The sequence below is a fragment of the Tamandua tetradactyla genome, chromosome 12, assembly GCF_023851605.1.
Source record: "Tamandua tetradactyla isolate mTamTet1 chromosome 12, mTamTet1.pri, whole genome shotgun sequence".
In the NCBI taxonomy this organism is placed as follows: Eukaryota; Metazoa; Chordata; class Mammalia; order Pilosa; family Myrmecophagidae; genus Tamandua; species Tamandua tetradactyla.
The window spans coordinates 51,097,767-51,118,395 of NC_135338.1; the positions used below are offsets into that span (position 1 = coordinate 51,097,767).

The window sequence follows — 20,629 nt, forward strand, 5'->3', positions numbered from 1 at the left end:
AGAAGAAAAGAGCAAGGATTGCACACCAAGTATAGCAGATCTTTCAGCTATCAGAATTCATGACACTGTTCAATATAAAATATGAACTTAAATTACATTTTAGAAAAAACTTAGCATGTAAGGAACATTAGTACAAAACCAGCTAATATAAGCTTTTCCTCCTTTTGTTTAGATTTAGTAGTCATAAGGTTTAAAGATCATTTTTCAACAGAAAAAGAAGGCAGTAAAGGAGGAACAAAAAAGCAAAAAAGATACAACACATATAAAATGGATGTAAATCCAACCATATCATTAATTATATTAAATGTGAACAGATCAAACACTTGAATTGAGAGGCAAAATTGCTAGACTAAATTAAAAAGTAAGATCTAACTATATGCTCTCTATAACAGACACATTTTAAAGATACAAATAGGTTGAAGGTAAAATGATGAAAAAGATATATTATTGCAAACAGAAACCACAAGAGAGCTGAAGAGGATATATTAACATTAGACAAAACAGACTTTAAGACAAGGAATATTCATATTTCCAGAGACAAAGAGGGACATTTTATAATGATAAAAGGATAAGTGTATCAGAGAGATATGGAAATTATAAATATATATGTACTAAATACTAGAACCCCAAAATACATTAAGTAAAAGCTGACAGAATTGAAGGAAAAATGTACCATTTACCAGTTATCACTGGAGATGTCAATATTCCTCTCTCATAGTAAAAAGGAACAATCAGACAAAAAAATCAGTGTGGATATAGAAGACTGGAAAGACACTATTGGCCAACTTGATATAATTGATGCACAGAATCTTCTACCCAACAATAGCAGGATACACATTCTTTTCAAGTGCTCATGGAACATTTTCTAGGATTGACCATATGCTAGGCTTTAAAATAGGTCTTAATATACTTAAAAAATTGAAACCATCAAAAGAGTATTCTCTAACCATAATAGAAATAAATTAGAATCAATGCTAGAAAGAAATCACGACCAAATTTTAATTAAATAAAACAATTCTCAAAAAATGACAAGTCAAATAAGAAATCACAAAAGAATTAAAAAATATCTTGAACTGAATGAAAATGAAAATACAACATAACTTTTATGAGATGGAACTGAAACAGTGCTTGAGGAAAATTTACAACTTTACATGCTTATATTAGAAAGAAAGAAAAGCCTAAAATCAATAATCCAAGCTTCTATCTAAAGAAGGTAGAAAAGGACGAACAAATTAAATGCAAAGTAAGTTGAAAAAAGGACAATAAAGTTCAAAGAAGAAATTGTTGAAACAGAAATTTTTAAAAAAGATAAAATCAATGAAACTAAAATTGGTCCCTTAAAAAAAATAAACAAAATTGATAAGCACTTAGCTAAACTGTTGGGGTGAAAAAAAAGACTGAAAAAACTAAAATCAGAAAGGAAAGAAGGAACATTACTACAGATCAAAAAAAATTAAAGAATTATGTGGGAATGTTATGAATTACAACTTAGGTACAATAGACACAGTCCTAGAAAGACACAAATTATCAAAACTGAGTAAGAAATAGAAAATCTGAATATACCTATAGTAAATAACCAAATCAAATTAATAATTAAAAATCTTCCCACAAAGAAAAGTCTAGGTCCAAATGGCTTCACTGCGAAATTCTATCAAATATTTAAGAATGAAATAATACCAACCCGACAAAAAGTCTTTTGAGAAAATAGAGGAGAGATAATACTTATCAAAGCAGTTTATGAAGCTGGTAGTATCTTGATATTAAAGCAGGCAAAGGTATCATAAGAAAAGAAAACAACAGACCAATATCCCTGTGCCGGTTTGAATCTGTCGTGAACCCCAGAAAAGCCAAGTTCTTTAATTCTCACTCAATATTGCTGGGTGGGAGATTTTTTATTGTTTCCATGGAGATGTGACCCACTCAATTTTGGATGGTAACTTCTGATTAGATGGTTTCCATGGAGATATGTCTCTACACATTCAAGGTGGGGTTGCTAACTGGAGCCCTTAAGAGGGAACCATTTTGGAAAAAGTTGTAGAGCCCACAGAGCCAGAGACCTTTGGAGATGAAGAAGGAAAATGCCCCCGGAGGAGCTTCATGAAACAAGAAACCAGGAGAGAAAGCTAGCAGACTTTACCATGTGCCCTTCCAGCTGAGTAAGCAACCCTGAATTTTATCGGGCTTTCTTGAGTGAAGGTATCCTTTTACTGATGCCTTAATTTGGACATTTTCATAGCCTTGTCTTAATTTGAACATTTTCACAGCCTTTTTAGAACTGTAAACTTACAACTTAATAAATTTCCTTTTTAAAAAACTGTTCCATTTCTGGTATATTGTATTCCAGCAGCTTGCAAACTAGAACAATTCCTTATGAAGATAGATGCAAAAATCATTAACAAAATATTAGGAAACCAAATCAGGTAACATATACAAGTAAACCTCATTTCATTGTGGCTTACTTTACTGTACTTCACAGATATTGCATTTTTTCCTGCTTTTATAAAGGGAATTTATTAAGTTACAAGTTTACAGTTTTTCCAGTGGCTTTCACTCTAAACATCCGTTTCTTTACTTAGCTTCTCTGGGGCAGACTTAGCATTTCATTTTCAGCTTAGCATCTCCAAACATCTGTGTCTTGGTTTAATCTCTCTGCTCTCTGTGTCCACTCTTATAAGGACTCTAGTAAACTAATTAAGGTCCACCTTGAATGAGTGGGATCACATCTCCATGGAAACAATAGAATCTAAAGGTACCACCTACAATGGGATGGGTCACATCTCCATGGAAACAACTGAATCTAAACGTCCCACCCAACAGTAGGTCTGCCCCAAAAGACTAGATTAAAAGAATATGGCTTTTCTGGGGTATATAACTGTTTCAAACCAGCACAGTTAACATATTCAAAAAGCACTTCATGGTATTAGCAGCATGCGAAACTCTCAATAAATGCTGTTATTATTTAGTCTTTTTTTTTTTTTTTTTTTTTTACTTTTGTAGTCTCAGGGGTAGGCAGAGTCCACAGTATTAATAAATACATGATCAAACAAGTGAAAAAAACTTCTATTTGTTTGTCTGAGTCTAATCTCCCAATGATGAGCTGTTCCTAATTGAACATACTGGTTCTGATTAAACATTAGATTCTGACATACAACAGAGCGACATTCAGTATGATTTCTGAAAAACCTGGTTAAAATTAATTGCAGATAGAGGAAAGTTATTGCTAGTACAGTGGAGAGAATCTACTGGATAAACTCATTTAGAGAGTCAGCTTCAATATTCTACATTGCATGGATATTCATCCAAATGAGAGACATGCTCTATGGCACAGGTCCTCCTGTCTCTGTTGAAGCTTAGTAGCCATTTTCTCATCATTCAATTTAAAGTCAAAGACCTGAAAGTCCTCAGCAATATGTTGAGTTGTCACAGACTTGGGGATCACGACCACATTCCTCTGGATATGGAACCAGATCAGAACCTGGGCTGTGGTTTTTCTCTGCTGTGTTGCACTCTCCTTAATCTTGGGATCCTCCAGTACTGAAGGTTCTCCTGGCTTGGCCAAAGGTCTATCTGGAGAACTCGGGGGGTGGGTGGGTAGGGGGCGGGGTCTATAGGCAGTGAATATGATGCCCTTAGAGTGGCAGTACTGGATCAGTTTCTCCTGTGTGAGGTATGGGTAGTACTCGATCTGGTTAGTCACTGGTTCATGTTTTAGTCCAGGTTTGTTCAAAAGTCTTTTGATCTGGAAGTGATTAAAGTTGGAGACCCCAATGGCTTTCACCAGCCCTTTGCCCACAGCTCTTCCATTGTCTCCCAGGCGTCCAAGAATGTCATTTTACTGGGGAGAACATTGCCTTTATCATCTTTAGGGAACCAGTCCTTCTCAGGCTGTAATCTCTATGGAAAGTAAATAAGATAAATGTCCAGATAGTCCAGTTTCAGATCCTTGAGGGTCTTTTGGGAGGCTTCTTTCACAAGGGGTCTCCCAAAGAAGGTACACCATAACTTGCTAACAATGAAGAGGTCCTCCCGCTTAACAACCTTCTCTTGGATGGCTTCACCAACTTCATCCTCATTTAGATAGACATAGGCAAAATCCATGTGGCAATATTCCATGTCAATTGCTGCCTTCACAGCATCTTTGATTTTGCCTGGAGGAGACTTCCAGGTGCCGAGTCCCACAATGGGCATCTTGACTCTGGTACTGAGTTCCACGAAGGCAGCAATGGTTGGTGCAGAAACAGTTCTGAGTGAAGATATTGCATTTTTTACAAATTGAAAGTTTGTGGCAACCCTGCATAAAGCAAGTCTATAGGCACCATTTTCCAACAGTATGTGCTCACTTTGTGACTCTGAGCCACATTTTTGGTAATTTTCACAATCTTTAAAACTTTTTCATTAGTATTATATCTGTTATGGTGATCTGTAATCTTTGATGTTACTATTATAATTAAATATTATAATTATTTTTGTATGTCAAGAACCATGTCCCATATAAGACAGTGAACTTAATAAATGTGTGTGTTCTGACTGTTCCTCTGACAGGCCATTACCCTGCTCTCTCCCCCTTTTCTTGGGCTGCCCTATTCCCTGAGACACAACAATATTGAAATTAGGCTAGTAAATAACTCTACAATGACCTCTGAATGTTCAAGTGAAAGGAAGAATCTTATGTTTCTCATTTCCAATCAAAAGCTAGAAATGATTAAGCTTATTAAGGAAGGGCTGTCAAAAACCAAGGTAGGCCAACAGCTAGGCCTCCTATGGCCAAACAGCCCAGTTGTGAATGCAAAGGAAAAGTTCCTGAAGGAAATTAAAAGTGATATTCCAGTGAACATCAAACGGCAAGAAAGCTATCCATCACCATTTGTGATACCACAACTGGAATCAGCTTTATTGCTGATATGGAGTTAAACTGTAGTGGATAAAGATAGAAGATCTTATGAGCCACCATATTTCCTCAAGCCAAAGCTTAATCCAGAGAAAGACCCTAACTCTTTTCAATTCTATGAAGGCTGAAAGAGATAAGGAAGCTGCAGAAATAAAGTTGGAAGCTAGGAAAGATTGGTTTAAGAAAGAAGCTGTCTCTAACACATAGAAGTGTAAGGTGAAGCAGCAAGTGCTGATGCAGAAACTGCAAAAAGTTATCCAGAAGATCTACTTAAGCTCAGTGATGAAGGTGGCTATATTAAACAACACATTTTCAGTGTAGAAAAAACAGCCTTTTATTGGAAGAAGATGCCATCCACACTTTCATAGCTAGAAAGGAGAAGTCAATGCCTGGCTTCAAAGCTTCAAAGGACAGACTGACTCTTGTTAGGGGCTAGTGCAGGTAGTAACTTTAAGTTGAAGTCAATGTCCATTTACCTATTCCAAAAAACCTAGGGCCCTAGAGAATTATGCTAGATCTACTCTGTGATCTGCTTGTGATGTATAAATAGAAAAACAAAGCCTGGATGACAGCACATCTGTTTATAACATGGTTTACTGAATATTTTAAGCCCACCATTGATTGGGACCTACTACTCAGAAAAACAAATTCCTTTCAAAATATTACTGCTCATTGACAATGTACCTCATCACTCAAGATCCCTGATGGAGCCATAAAATAAGATGAATGTTCTTTTCATGCCTGCTAACACAACATCCATCCTGCAGCTCATGGATCAAGGAGTCATTTCAAATTTCAAGTATTATTATTTAATAAATACATTTCGTGAGGCTAAAGCTGCCTCTGATAGTGATTCCTCTAATGAATTCCTCTAATGGCAAAGCACATTAAAAACTTTCTAGAAAGGATTCACTATTTGACATTAGTGATTCTTGGAAGGGGTCAAAATATCGACATTCACAGGAGTTTGGAAGAAATTGATTCTACCACTCATGGATGGCTTTGAGGGGTTCGAGGCTTCAGTGAAGGTAGTAAATGCAGATGTGATGGAAACAGCAAGAGAACTAAAATTAGAAGTGGAGCCTGAAGATGTGACTGAGTTGCCACAATCTCATGATAAAAGTTGAATGGATGAGGAATTGGTTCTTATGGATAAGCAAAGAAAGTGGTTTCTTGAGATGAAATCTACTCCTGGTAAAGATGCTGTGAACTTTGTTGAAAGGACAATAAAGGATTTAGAAGATTACATAAACTTAATTGATAAAGCAATAGCAGGGTTTGAGAGGATTGACTCCAATTGTGAAAGAAGTTCTACCATGGGTAAAATGCTATCAACCAACATCGCATGCTACAGAGAAGTCTTTTGTGAAAGGAAGAATCAATCAATGCGGCAAACTTCATTGTTGTCTTATTTTAAGAAATTGCCACAGCCACCCTGACCTTCAGTAGCCACCACCCTGATCAGTCAGCAGCCATCAACATTGAGGCAGGCCCCTCTACCTGCACAAAGATTACAACTCCCTGAATAGTCAAATAATAGCATGTTTTAACAATAAAGTAGTTTTCTGTGTGTATGCTGTATGGTGGGGGTCACATTTCCTTTTTTTTCCATGTGAATATTCATTATTGCAGCACGATTTGTTGAATTTTTTTTTTTTTTTTTTGGAAATATATGGACTGGGGACCAAACCCGGGTCTTCTGCATGGCAGGCGAGAATTCAACCACTGAACTACTCTTGCACTGCAGCAATAAAGTTGTTTTAAATTAAGATGTGTATGTTGTTTTTTAAGATATAATGCTACTGCACACTTAACAGACTATAGTATAGTGTAAACAAAAACTGGGAAACCAGAAAATTTGTGTACCTCCCTTTATTATGACATTAGCTTTATTGTGGTGGTCTGGAACCAAGCCCGCAATATTCTCAAGGTATGCCTGTAAAAAGGATAACACACCATGACCAAGAGGGGTTTACTCCAAGAATGCAAAAAGTTAGTTTAATAGCTAAAAATTAATGTAATATACCATATCAAAAGTATAAAGAACAAAAACTATATTGCCTCAACAGATAAAGGAACAAAAAAGTATTTGACAAAATCCAATTGTCATGATGTTAAAAATTTTTAACAAATTAGGAACAGAAAAGAACATCCTGATAAAGGACATCTACAAAAACTCTATATCTAACATTATATATATGTCTGAATCCCTTTTCCCTAACTTTAGGAATTATGCAAAGTTGTCTGCTCTCATGACTTTTATTCGACAATGTGCTGCAAATGCTAGCTAATGCAAAAAGGCAAGAAAAATAGATTAAGTGCATAAAGATTATAAAGAAAGAAGTAAAACTGTTTCTATTCAAAGATGACAAAATCTTATATGCAGAAAATTCTAAAGAATTTTAGAACAAACAACAACAAAACTACCAGCAATAATAAGTGAGTTTTAGCAATGTCACAAGATACAAGATCAATATATAAAAATCAACTGTATTTGTATATAAAAACAATATGAAAATAAAATTAAAAATCAACTCCACAGGAAATAGCATCAAAAGAATAAAATACCAAGGAATTTAATAAAAGAACTGCAAGGTGTGCTCACTGAAAACTGTAACACATTACTCAGAAAAATTAAAGAAGACATAAATAAATGCTTATGTTCACAGAGCATTCAATGCTTCTACAATGGAAATTCTCCTCAAATTAACCTATAAATTTAACACAATCCTCATCAAAATCCAAGTAGTCTTTTTAGTAGCAATTAATAAGCTGCTCTTAAAATCTAAATGGAAAGGAAAAGAACTAATTGCCAAAATAATTTTGAAAAAGAAAAACTAAGTTGGAGCACTTGCACCAACTGATTTCAAAGCAGGAGAGTGCAGCACTGGCATTAGGATCAACAGCACACAACAGACCACCCAGAAACAGACCCTCAGATACATGTCAATTGATAATCAACAAATTTGCCAAGATAATCCAATTGGAAAAGATGGCCTTTTCAACAGACGGTGCTTTTAGAACTGGAATATGGAAAGAAAGGAAGGAAAGGAGGGAGAGCAGGAGTAAGGGAACCTCAAACCTTACATTACACTGTTAATAAAAATTGGTTTGAAATTAATCATAAACCTAAATTTAAGGAAGAAAAGTATAAAACTTCCGGATGAAAATATAGGAGACAATTTTTGTGACCCTGGATTAGGAAATATTTCTTAGATATGACAAAAAAAGCATTAATTTAAAAATTGATAAATTGGAACTTCATCAAAATTTAAAATATTTGCTTTAAAAAGACTCCCATTTAAAAATATGAAAAGAAAAGTCACAGACTGGAAGAAAATAAGTTCATATGTACAAAATATAGATCTAATAGAGGGCTTTTATTCAGAATACATAAAGAATTCTTAAAATCCAGTAATAAGAACTGGAATTCCTATTGAACAAAATGAACAAAAGATTTTGTGGTGGCTTGGAGCTAAGTACCCTAGTGAAACATGTTCTTAAACTTAATCCATTCTGTGGGTATGCAACCCGCAAAAAAGAACATTTTGATGAGGTTACTTCAATTAAGTTATGGCCTGAATGAATCAGAATGGGTCTTAATTCTACTCTTAGAGTCCTCTATAAGCAGAATGAAATCCAGACACTGAGAAACAGTCAGAAGTTGGATGCCAATGGAACTGAGAGGCCAGGAGAGACCGCCATATGCACTGCCATACGACAGAAAAGTCAAAGACCCAAGGATTGCTGGCAACCAGCCCCAAAATGCTATAATCTTCTGGAAGAAAGCATATCTTTGATGATGCCTTCATTTTGGAGTTTTCCTGGCCTCAAAACTGTAAGCCAATAAAATCCCATTGTTTAAGCCAATCCATTACATGACATTTATTTCAGCATCTAAGAAACTAAAATAGACTTGTATAGACACTTTACCAAAAACATATGTGAATAGCAAATAAGAATATGAAAAGATGCTCAACATCATTAGCCATTAGGTAAATATCATTAGAAATACCATGAGATAACACTTCACACACAGAAGAATGGCTGTAATCAAACAGATGGAAGATGTAGAAACTGGAACCTCTGTGTTGCTGGTGGGAATATAAATGATACAGCCATTTTGGAGAAGAGTTTCACAATTTCTTAAGAAGTTAAACAGACATATAATCTATAAATTCTACTCTTTAGTTACCTACCCAAGAGAAATGAAAACAATATATCCACACGCAAACTTGTATGAAAACATTCATAACAGTATTATTCATAATGGCTTTAAACTGGAAACAATCCAAACAGTCCACCTACTGGTAACTGGACAAACAAAATGTGATATATTCAAAAATGGAAAGTTATACAGCAAAAAAGAGGAATGAAGTATTGATACATGCAACAACTAGGATGAATCTTAAAATTATCATTGCTAGGTAAAAGAAGCCAGACACAGGAGACTCTGATTCCTTCTAGAAAAGGTAAATCATACAGATGGAAAGATCAGTGGCTGCCCAGAGTCAGGGATGGGAATTGAGCCTGAAAGAACTATGGTGATAGTAACACTATTTTATAAATTACCAACACATCAAATTATATTCTTAAAATGTAGATTTTTGAGGTATGTAAATTCCCTAAATAAAACTGATTCAAAAATAAAATATAAAACTTCTACTTTTAGAACTATAGTGAACAAATTCCATGACCAACTTTCTGATTAGAAATAAGTAAAAATTTTGGATAAAATGTTTTTAAATTTAAAACAAGCATAGATAAACTGGAAAGAAATACTCTGAGGCAAAACAGACAACAACAAAATAACAAAGGTGGCTGGAAATCAGAGAAACAAGTGGTGCTCTAAAGCAGAAGTTCGCCTTGATGACTATTGCCAAATTTGTGAACTAGAGCTTTTTATTATTTCTCAGGTAAGAACCTTCACTATAAGGACAAATAAGAAATAAATCTACATTATCTTGTGCACTGCAAAGAAAATTATCTGTCTTAAAACTTAATACTAAATCAAGGGAAACAATAATCCCCTGAATTCCTAACCACAAATCAGTCCTTAGAGGAATTTGCACACCAAATTGATACAACATGGGGGATCCAAAATAGAACAAGTAAAAAATTTTGTCTAAAGTCCTCTAAGCTAGTGGTGCTTCCAAGTTTGGCAGAAGAAAAAGTGAAACTCCTATCTGGAGAATTCTATCTTCAATGCAAGCCTTATAGAATTGCTCCACATGAGATCCAAGTTCCAAGATGAGCTCAGAGTCAAAAAGGTAAAAGCACCAAAAGAACCAAACACCATGAGTAAATGCCATCAGTGCCAAGAGTAGGATATTTGAGTATCAAACAGAAAACAAAATAAGTATGTTTAATATACACAGAGATAAATAGAAATGAAAATATGAATAAAGGTCAAGACATTAGAAAATATGATGAAGCAATGATCAAGAGCTAAGATAGAGCTGAAGAAAGAATTAGTAAACAGAAAGACAAATAAATAAAGCTAAAGAAGCAAAGAGATGAAATTTCTGACAGACATGGAGTATAGAGCGAGAAAATCTAACATCAATCTAATAAAACTTTCAGAAGGAAATGAGAAAGAAAATAAAGCATAGGAAATATATGAAGAAATGATGACTGAGAATTTTCTAGAAATGATAATAATACAAATAGTACCATTCACAGTTTTAGAAAGCCCAGTGAATCCCAAGCAGGATTCACCCTTAGATATGTCATAGTGAAAAGTAAAACATTGGCAACAAAGGCACTTACTTAAAAGTAACCAGAGAGAAAAGAGATATGATATTAAAATAAACTAGAATTAAAGAGATGAATTTTCAACAACTACAAAAGGAGCAAGATTGCTTGTGCCTTGAGAAAACATGAGCCTAGAATTATATATCAGAGAAAATGTTTTTTGAGAGTAAGGCCAAATAAAGACACTTTTGGAAATACCAACTGAGAAAGTTTGCCAGAAACACCTCCTCACTAATAAAGTTTCTAGGGTAATCATTAAACCACACATCCAAACTAGAATGCTTAATTTCCAAACAGTAAAGGAAAAAAAAGGACTAAAAACATAATCAAGGGCGGTGTGACAGTGGCTCAGTGGCAGAATTCTCATCTGCCATGCTGGAGACCAGGGTTCAATTCCTGGTACCTGCCCATGCGAGAAAAAACAAACAAACAAACAAAATATAATCAAGCCATATGAAAAACTCATAGCCAGCACCATACTTACTGGTAAGAGATTGAAAGCATTCCCCATAAGATGAGGAATGAGACAAGGATGCCCATTTTGTCACCACTATTATTCAACATTGTACTAGAAATCCTTGCTGGAGTAATTAGAAAGGAGAAAGATGTAATAGTCATACAAACAAAAGGAAGAAGTAAAATTTTCATTATTTGCAGATGACATGATACTATACTTGGAAAATCCTGAGAAATCTACAACAAACTTATTTGAACTAATAAACAAATTCAACAAGGGCGGGATATAAAATTAATGTACAAATATCAGCAGTGTTTCTATACACAAGCAATAATCTAACTGAGGAGTCAATTAAGGAAAAAATTCCATTCAAAATAGCAACTAAAAAAATCAAGTATCTGAGAACGAACTTAACTAGGGATAGAAAGACTTATACACAGAAAACTACATAATATTGCTAAAAGAAATCAAAGAAGATCTAAATATGTAGAAAGATATTCCTGTTCATGGATAGGGTTAAATGTAGTTAAGATATCAATTCTATCCAAATTGATCTACAGATTTAACACAGTACCAATTAAAATTCCAACAACCTACTTTGAATACTTGGAAAAGCTAGTTACCAAATTCATTTGGAAGGGAAAGAGATCCCAAATAGCTAAAAGCATCCTAAAAAAGAAGAATGAAGTGGGAGGACCAACACTTCTTGATTTTAAAACTTATTATAAAGCCATGGTGGTTAAAACAGCATGGCACTAGCACAAAGATAAAAGTATTGACAAATGGAATTGAATAGAGAGCACAGAAATAGACCAACAAATCTGCAGTCAACAGATTTTCAACAAGGTCCCCAAATCCACTAAACTGGGACAAAATAGTCTTTTCAATAAATGGGCATGGGAGAACTGGATAACAATACCCAAAAGAATGAAAGAGGACTTTTACCTTACACCCTATACAAAAATTAACTCAAAGTGGATCAAGCACCTAAATATAAAAACCAGTACCATAAAACTCCTAGAAGAAAAAGTAGGGAAACATCTTCAAGACCTAGGAATAGGAGGTAGCTTTCTAAACTTTACACACAAAGCACAAGCAAGAACAGAAAAAATAGATATATGGGAACTTCTCAAAATCAAATGTTTTTGTGCCTCAAAAGATTCTGTCAAAAAAGGTGAAGAAGCAGCCAACTCAACAGGAGAAAATATTTGGAAATCACACATTGGAAAAAAGGTTGGATATCATGTATACATAAAGAAATCATATAATTCAATAACAACAACAACAACAACAAAACAACCCAGTTATAAAACAGGCTAAAGATATGTATAGGCATTTTTCTGAAGAGCAAATATAGACGGCTCAAAAGCATATGAAGAAATGCTCATTCTCATTGGCTGTAAGGGAAATGCAGATCAAGACTACAGTGAAGTACCACCTCACACCTTTAAGAATGGTTGCTATTAAACAAACAGGAAACCATAAATGTTGGAGAGGATGTGGAGAAATTGGGACACTTATCCACTGCTGGTGGGATTGTATAATGGTACAGCCACTATGGAAGACAGTCTGGTGGTTCCTTAGAAAACTAAATATGAAGTTGCCCTATGATCCAGTAATATCTCTACACAGTATATACATAGAAGAACTGAAAGCAGTGACACAAACAGACATTTTCAAATTGATATTCCTAGCAGCATTATTCACAATCGCCAAAAGATGGAAACAATCCAAGTGCCCATCAACAGATGAGTGGATTAACAAAATGCGGTATATACACATGATGGGATATTACGCAGCAATAAAACAAAATGACATCCTGAAGCACATGAAAAGATGGATGAGCCTTGAGGACATTTTGCTGAGTGAAATAAGCCAGACACAAAAGGATAGATACTGTACGATTCCACTTTTATGACCATGGTAAAGGTAAAATCAGCAGCTTATAATACAGAATACAGGGGACCTAGAGATACATGGAAGCTAGAGATGGGTGAATAGTTAGCCAATGAGGTTGTACTTAAATGTAACGGAATAGATAGAAGTGAAGGCAGTTCACTAGTGGGTCTATAAATAATATTACCATATCGAAGGTGAACATGATTGAAAGACTCATGTGTCCCGCCAATTAACACTACAAATATAAGTAAATTCTTGCATGAACCACTGCAAAGGTATGAATCTTGTACAAAGAGTGTATAATTGTGGGGCATAGGGGGAAAATTGCTATTGCATGCTATGGGTTATGTTTAACAGGAAAACATCAACAGCGCCATAGTAATACCAGGGATATATAATGGGGGTAGGGAGATCGACAAAAGTTAAGGGGAGGTTTGGATTTTCTATTTGGTGAGGGTGTATTTATTGGTTAGGGAACAATGAAATCATTTAAAACTAAGAGTGTTGATGGACTGTTGACTTTGAGCATCATACATGATGCCCAATGAATGGAGGTAGCTAAAGGATGCACTGACTGAGAAGTGCATTGGGGAACAATGGTGTACACATATGATCAAATATTGTGTTGCTACAAAAAGGAACGACATACAATTGATTATTAAGCAATAAAAGCAAGTAACTTAAGGATAGATACAGTATAATTCCATTTATTTAAACTTTTAAAACATGCAAAGTGAAATTTTTTTAGTGACATCTTTAAACTGCACTTGGTTACATTTACTGTTCAGATATTTTGCTAAAAATAGCTAACACTGTACAAATTCCTTTTAGCATTAATTAATGTTCTTTAAATGACAATGACCAGGGTGTAATCAGACCTCTACCTAATTTTGCGTCATTATCCTTGTTTGTGGCTTTTCTTCCTTTTGATCCTGTAGCTGAATTTCTACATGGGATGGAGTAGAACAGAAGTTTGCATTTAGCCTTTCACTCATTCAGCATCTAATAAACAAGTACTCTATACCTGGCACCAAGTTCACGTCTGGGGAAACTAGCCATAGGTTCTTAGACTTGGATAGACATCTCCCAAAATTTCTCTCTAGAGCATAAGTTTGATGTGGAGGAAAAAAACTAAAACTTTTTATTATTTAGGACTTTAAACAGAAATAGCATAAAAACACAAGAGAATTGTCACTGCAGAACCTCAGAACCTGTGAGGTGGGAAGGCAGGAGATAGGAAATGGAGGGACACACAGGAAATCATAGGCAGTATTAATGTCCTTTTTCTTATACTGAAAAGTGGGTACAGACATGTGAGTTGTATTATTATTATTATTACTAAAAATACATATTATAAATATTTTTTGTTTCTATTTGGTATTTAATAATAGCGATTTTAAACGATTCTGAGACAACACCATATTTGGAAAAACTCTAGTAGTAATAATAACAATAATATTATGACTATAAAAGCCTACCAATTTTTGAATGCTTCCCCTACATACAAATACCATAAAAACATTAGCTAAATTGACTCTCACAAAAGCCCTCTGCCATGGGTATTTTATTGATACCATTTTATAAATAAGAAAATGAGGCTTAGAGAGATTTAGTGATTTGCTCAAGTTCACATAACTTAGAAGTGAAGGATCTGGAGACCTAAGCCAGGTTTATCTGATTCTAAGATTGTGTTCTTAACCACTAAAAAAATGATCCTCCCCATTTCTATCCGGCCATGCTGAACTACCCTATAAAACCACAGGAAAATGATTGCTTGGTCTCATTCTCCAGAGTAGCAAGCTTATTTTTGGAATTCCCTTAGGAAAGGATTCCTGATTCCCACAATCCCTAAAGTTAGGAAGTTCTTTCCAATTGTTGAATTGATTGTTCAGTTTCAGTTCTGCCTGCAGTGAAGAAATGTCTAGGATGGTGCCTCCTAGCCTGAAGTGGAGAATTACAGAATTTTTTGGTCCCTGTTAAGCTTATTCAAGGTACTTAAACACCAATTTTGATCATTTCCTGGTGACAGTAAGGATGGATAACACTGGAGAGCCCAGTGTTCCTTCAGCAGGACTAACCCGAATGGTGGGAAGGGTTTTCACTTCAATCCTGCAAGTTCTGGATGAGCATCAACTATGTAATCAGTCTGTGGTCAGTATGGTTGGTGGGACACAAGAATAAAAAGACAGTCCCAAGCTTCTGAGCATCAACAGTTCTGCTGGAGACAACCTGGTTATAAACAACTACTACTACCTGGCAGTTAGGCTGGAAATGTTTTACCCAGGTTGGGAAGTAACCATGGGATTCACTGACTACATCTGGCCCCAACTTTTAATAAAGTATTCTTGGGAAGAAGTTTCCCATCACAAAGGAAGAAATACAAATATTTAAAAAGCAAACAGTCATCGCCTGCTCTCAGACCCAACGCCATATGCTTTGCTTTTTTTGAGTTTACGGCTTAACATTAAAATAACAGGCTTGCATTCCTCAAATATCTCTACTGCTGTTCCTTCCTTCTACTACTTGAAAAGGCTGTCAGCTGCTGTCACTTGGAGGCATTGCCATTTTAGCCACCACTGTTTACTGCCTACCGTGGTGTGGCTATTAGTTTAATAAGCCGCCTCTCGGATGACACCCTAGGCCATGAAAGCAGGAACCACACGCTGGAGTCTAATGTCTAATGAAGATGTATGTGTATGCTGGGTGTGGGAAGAAGAGAGCACTGCTTTATAAATATTGATGAGAGAAACTGAATTCCATTGCATCAGGTGGCACTTTACTGATGGGTAAAGGACCTAATATTTTTTAAAGTGCTTTAACCACTTTAAGGTTCTATGTGCTAAAAAGCTCTGGATAAAATCCAGATATATCCTTGGTGTGCAAAACAGCAGGTTTGAGATCCGCAAGAGGTAAAACACTGCAGCAAAGCTCTTTAATTCTCTCAGCGTAAATAGCTGAATTCACAAAAGAAATCTCTACTCAGAGGTTTCCTGGATTATAACAAGAATTCTCTCAAACCGGAGAAGAGAAGTGCTCTTTTCACTGGAAGACAAAGAAATGTTTGTAATGGAAATGTGTGAACCAATTTTCCAGGGAGAGCTGCTGAAATGCACTGATTAAACACACAGAGAGGTGACTAGGCAGAGAAATAAAGCCAAAGCTGACCCACTTAAAGTTCGCAGGCTGCACTTATTTCTGAAAGTTAAAAAAACCAGCCAAGGCCATATTCTACATTCCTTCCCCTCTCGCCCTGTCCCAAGCCACCCCCGCCCCATCACTGACCTCGCAACATAGACAATTAGAATCTTCCAGTGTACAGTGGAATGCTTACTGTTTCTGCCACTATGTACTGGTTACTAAGCTACCACCACAGAGGATGAAATGGTAACTGAGTAGCTCCACAGACAATGTCCTTCTGAACAGCTTAACCAACAGGCAGCGGGCAACTCAAGCTTAGGACAGCTTTTAATGACAATTCTTAGGTTACATAAAAAATACCAATTGATTTATATAAGTAATTCCATTTCCTAGAGAATAAAACTAAGGCTCAAAAAGGTCAACTATCTTGATCAAAAGTAATCATCCAGAGCGGATGGAAGTCCTTGGTAATGCAGGACAAACCAGCTATAGAGAAATGTTTCCCAAATTTCAAACATCAGAGTTCATTCAATATAACTTTTGCCATATCTATGTAATATCTATTTAATTTACTTAATATTTTTCTTTAAGCTGATTTTAAAACAATGCATTTAATTTAGCCTATGAAATAATTTCCATTAAACACGAGCAATAATTTCTAAGAAACCACACTTAGTAGGCAGTTATATTTTTTGTAATTTAAATTAAAAGTATAACAAAAATGTTCATCAACAAGGCATCTAAATCATCTTGAGTAGCTCAAGGGTGCGTACACACTGAGAAAGAGTAGATAAAGTATTTTAACTAAATAAGGATGACCTAATACTGTTAAGATGACCTATCAGGCTAGGTCTATTTCTAAATATCTGGAAAAGACAAACTAAAGAGAGTTTTCTACTATTTACCCTCCATGATGTCCTTGAAGGGTTTAAATTCGACAGACTGGAGAGAGGAAGGGGAGAGGAAGTAATCAATGACTTTCGCCTAAGGGAAAATAAAAACGCAGGATTACTTACATAAAATTTTCTGGATATTCACTCAGGGCCATGTCAACGATGTTCAGAGCATCATGGTAATGCTTTTGTGCAGACAATAAGAGGGCAAGGAGGTGCAATGAGTTGGCATCATCACCTTGAAGTTGAAGAGCTTGGCGGACGTACCCCAGAGCCTCTGGAATCTGGTTTAAAACAAACCCAAAAGGAATTTTTAAACACACACACACATACACACATGACAGAAGTCACCATTTTAATATTTGACTCTTCAATATGAAGAGATGTTTCACTGTGTGCTGCATTCAGATTTTGAGACAAGTTCTTATGACAGCCCCAGGCAATTAAACACAAACATAAAAACAAGTGCCCTCTTCAAGCCATAGTCTGACCAATGAAGTGATGATGAGACAGACCCTATTTCTCTGGACAACTGCCAATATCACATCTTTTATTTCTCCCTGACTAAATACTTTCTCTTTTTTCCACAAAGTTGATCTACTTTTGATTATGAACAAGACGATTTCACTTTGAATGGAGATTCAAATTGCCAGAGGTTTTGTGGAATTAAACTGCCTTAGCTGAACTGTTCTCATTTTTTAAAAATAATATTACTGAAATGCAAATGCTTAATATGTACAAAACTTTTAACAGAGGTTTATAACTGATCAGATGCCTATGGTTCTTTTCTAAGTTTCTTTGTCCTGGATCTTCATTAGACAGCAAAGAAATATGCAAATAAACAAATGAAACCCCCATACCTTTCCAAACTACAATCCCAAATAGTCCAAGAAATAAGTAGCAATGCCACATACAAAACAACATATTTAAATTCAAGTCGGACCAGATACAACCTTAACCTTTAAAATGCATTAGCGGTTTAAGACTTTCTTCAAAACTATTAAAGCACAAGGCTGGTAAAATGCATATATAATGGCTATTTGAATACACTAAATTCCATGCAGGTGTAACAGTAACTAAGGAGAATTAGAACTTTAAGTGGATTTCAAATAGAGCTCAGGATTGAACTGTTCTTACACAACCACCCCTGGGATTTCTTCCTGTCTATCACCTCTTCCACTGAGTTCTTGTACTGGTCCATCTTCTCAGTCCTCCTCTTTCATCCAAGTCCTCAGTAACTTCAGTCCCTAGGAGGAGCCACGTCTGTCTTTCCTAAACCTATTAGTTTTCCTCTGAAATTTCCATGTTTGATGGATTTAGGTTACAAATGCTAGCAATGGAGGCTTTCTGCTATTTAACCACAGAAACATGACTGGAAAGATCATCTAGTCCAATCTTTCATTTTCAGGGAGGAAACTGAGGTTCAGAGAAGTCAAACAACTTGGGGACGGTAACCCAGCTGCTGAGTGACAAGAGATGAGAATGACCCTAGATCTGATTCTTCTCTCTTCCTGTCCCTGCCAGTAAAATGGCATTGTCTCTAAAGAGTAAGAGGGGCACAGAGCCTCCCGCAATGGTCAGCAGGGGACATTTCCATGGAGAGCTGGTGTCCTAATGCTGTGAACCCAAATGGCTCCACCCATTATCCATTCCATTCCTTAGGATGACAACCTAGTGTGTGAGTAGCACCCAACCTGGTATTAGGGAAATATTAGGGAAGGTATTAGGGAATTAGGGGAGGGTCAAAAGGCATGGTTGTTGATGTGGTGGGGTGCCCAGAGAAATCAAGGACAAATTAATACAGCATTTAAAATGATGTCCTTAAAGGACTTTGAGTTGAAGGAATTCAAAGCTGGTTCCTTCATTTAACAAGTAGTTATTGAGTGCCTAACACACTGTTCCAGGAGCTAGGGTAAAGTTAGTGATGACAGACTGGGTTCCTGCCCTCATGGAACCTAAAGTCTAGAGAGAAAGATGGACACTGATCAAGAGGGCTAAGGAGGAAAAAGAATTGCTACAAGAAGGAGGTTTCAGGGAACAGTTGAGAGAAACTCTGTTGGAAGGAGACCAGATGGTTAGTTATCAGTCCATATCTGTTGCTGAGGCAGCTCTTGACAAGCTTGGATGAGTCCAGCTGTGAGCCACGCCCTGCCAGGCAAGAGGGCCTCTACAGGCGGAGGTATCTTGGTTTCCTCAATCCTCACCTCACCCACCAATGGGAGACACTTTTTAATAGCATTCTCAGGAAAACTGAAAGGCAAATAAATGCCTAAAGCTCAAGCCTGCCAAAAGAATGGGATGCCTGAGGAACTGACCTTTGATTTACCCTCCCATAAACACTCAGGAATGTGCTGGAGTTACCCTCAGTGTCTTCCACCTGGTGGGCAGGCTGGCACGTGGCCAGATCTCCAGAACAGCTGGAAGGGGACAGGAGGCTATGAGACTGTGGGAAGATCAAGGCCAGGGAAGCTTGTCCATCCTATTCTGAGTGGTCACTATACAATTGTTTGTATCTTAAAGGAACTGGTATCTTTTGTCTACTCTTGCTGGCATCTTCCTGATAATCACTGATACCCTATGACAACCAGGCCTCCTCAAATGACCAGATCCCTACCATGCAGCTCAGCACCGGGCTCTGCTGTTCCTGCCAGCAAGTATCAACGGCTATTTAATGACTGCTGCGTTCAGGGTACATGCCGTAGCTGACTTGTATTTGGCCCTCCACATCTGCAGATTCAATTTCCAAAAGCAGAGCCTGGAAATCCCTAAGTCTTCATAGACAATGCTCAAACTGACCAAAACCCCAAAGTCCTTTCCTGGGAGGAGTTAGCATCCTCTGAGATGAGTCCCTGGCTCCAAGTCAGCCTCAGGTGAAGGCAGGAAGATCATCTACTACCTCAACTCTGGAGCCAGAGGAACTGCACTAAGACAGTGTACCAAGTTGAGGGGACATTAATGAAACTGACCTGTCTGGAGATGGCAAGCTGCAGAGCCAGGTAAAAAGCTGCTTGGTGATCTGTTGGTGACAGGCTGTGGGCCCTGAAAAAGTATTGATGGCTATTAGTACACAGAAGAGGCCACTTTTATTTTCCTTATCATCTGAGTCTCTACATTTGCATTTTCATACCAAGTCCACATATTTAATCTAACTAATATTTAACTTAAACTCTTCTCTGTTTGTCTGCTAACAAACGTAAAAGCACTTTTCCTCTTACAGCAGACACAGGCATAACACAGGGACGCGTTTCTGCATTGTGTCTCATGCTGACCCCAGGCTTCGAGGAGGGCTGGGGAAGCAGGAGCAGAAGCAGCCACAGGCCCTGAGGCCTGCCCTCCCAGCAGACTCCCTGGGGCTGAGCAGAGAGGCCTGTGTGTGACTCTGGGACACAGTGTGGCCACATGTCAACTTGGCAAGGGGACGCCTGCTTTGGTTAAGTTTTGGCTTGGCCTTAATCCTACTTAATCCAAATTTCTGAATTTCAGAGAAACCATATGGAAATCAAAGACTCAGCTTGGCTTGTAAAATAAGGTTTTGGTTTCTGGTGAACTATAGGGGGAAAAGCGACAGATTCATCCAATCTTTTGAAGCTTCTACTAAAT

General features: G+C 36.7%; 1 protein-coding gene and 1 pseudogene across 4 annotated transcripts in view; both read right to left on the reverse strand.

The window, feature by feature from the left end:
• The window catches only part of TTC7B (tetratricopeptide repeat domain 7B), a 315,415-nt gene that overhangs the window by 95,247 nt on the left and 199,539 nt on the right, over window positions 1-20,629 (reverse strand). For all 4 annotated transcript variants that reach the window (XM_077123321.1, XM_077123320.1, XM_077123319.1 and 1 more), the window contains exons 14-15: window positions 19,996-20,068; window positions 17,153-17,313 (exon numbers count right to left, since the gene is read on the reverse strand). In XM_077123321.1, coding sequence (XP_076979436.1) covers window positions 17,153-17,313; window positions 19,996-20,068 — 234 coding nt within the window. The remainder of the gene's footprint in view (window positions 1-17,152; window positions 17,314-19,995; window positions 20,069-20,629) is intronic.
• On the reverse strand, window positions 1,808-16,242 carry LOC143652112 (aldo-keto reductase family 1 member B10 pseudogene; annotated as a pseudogene).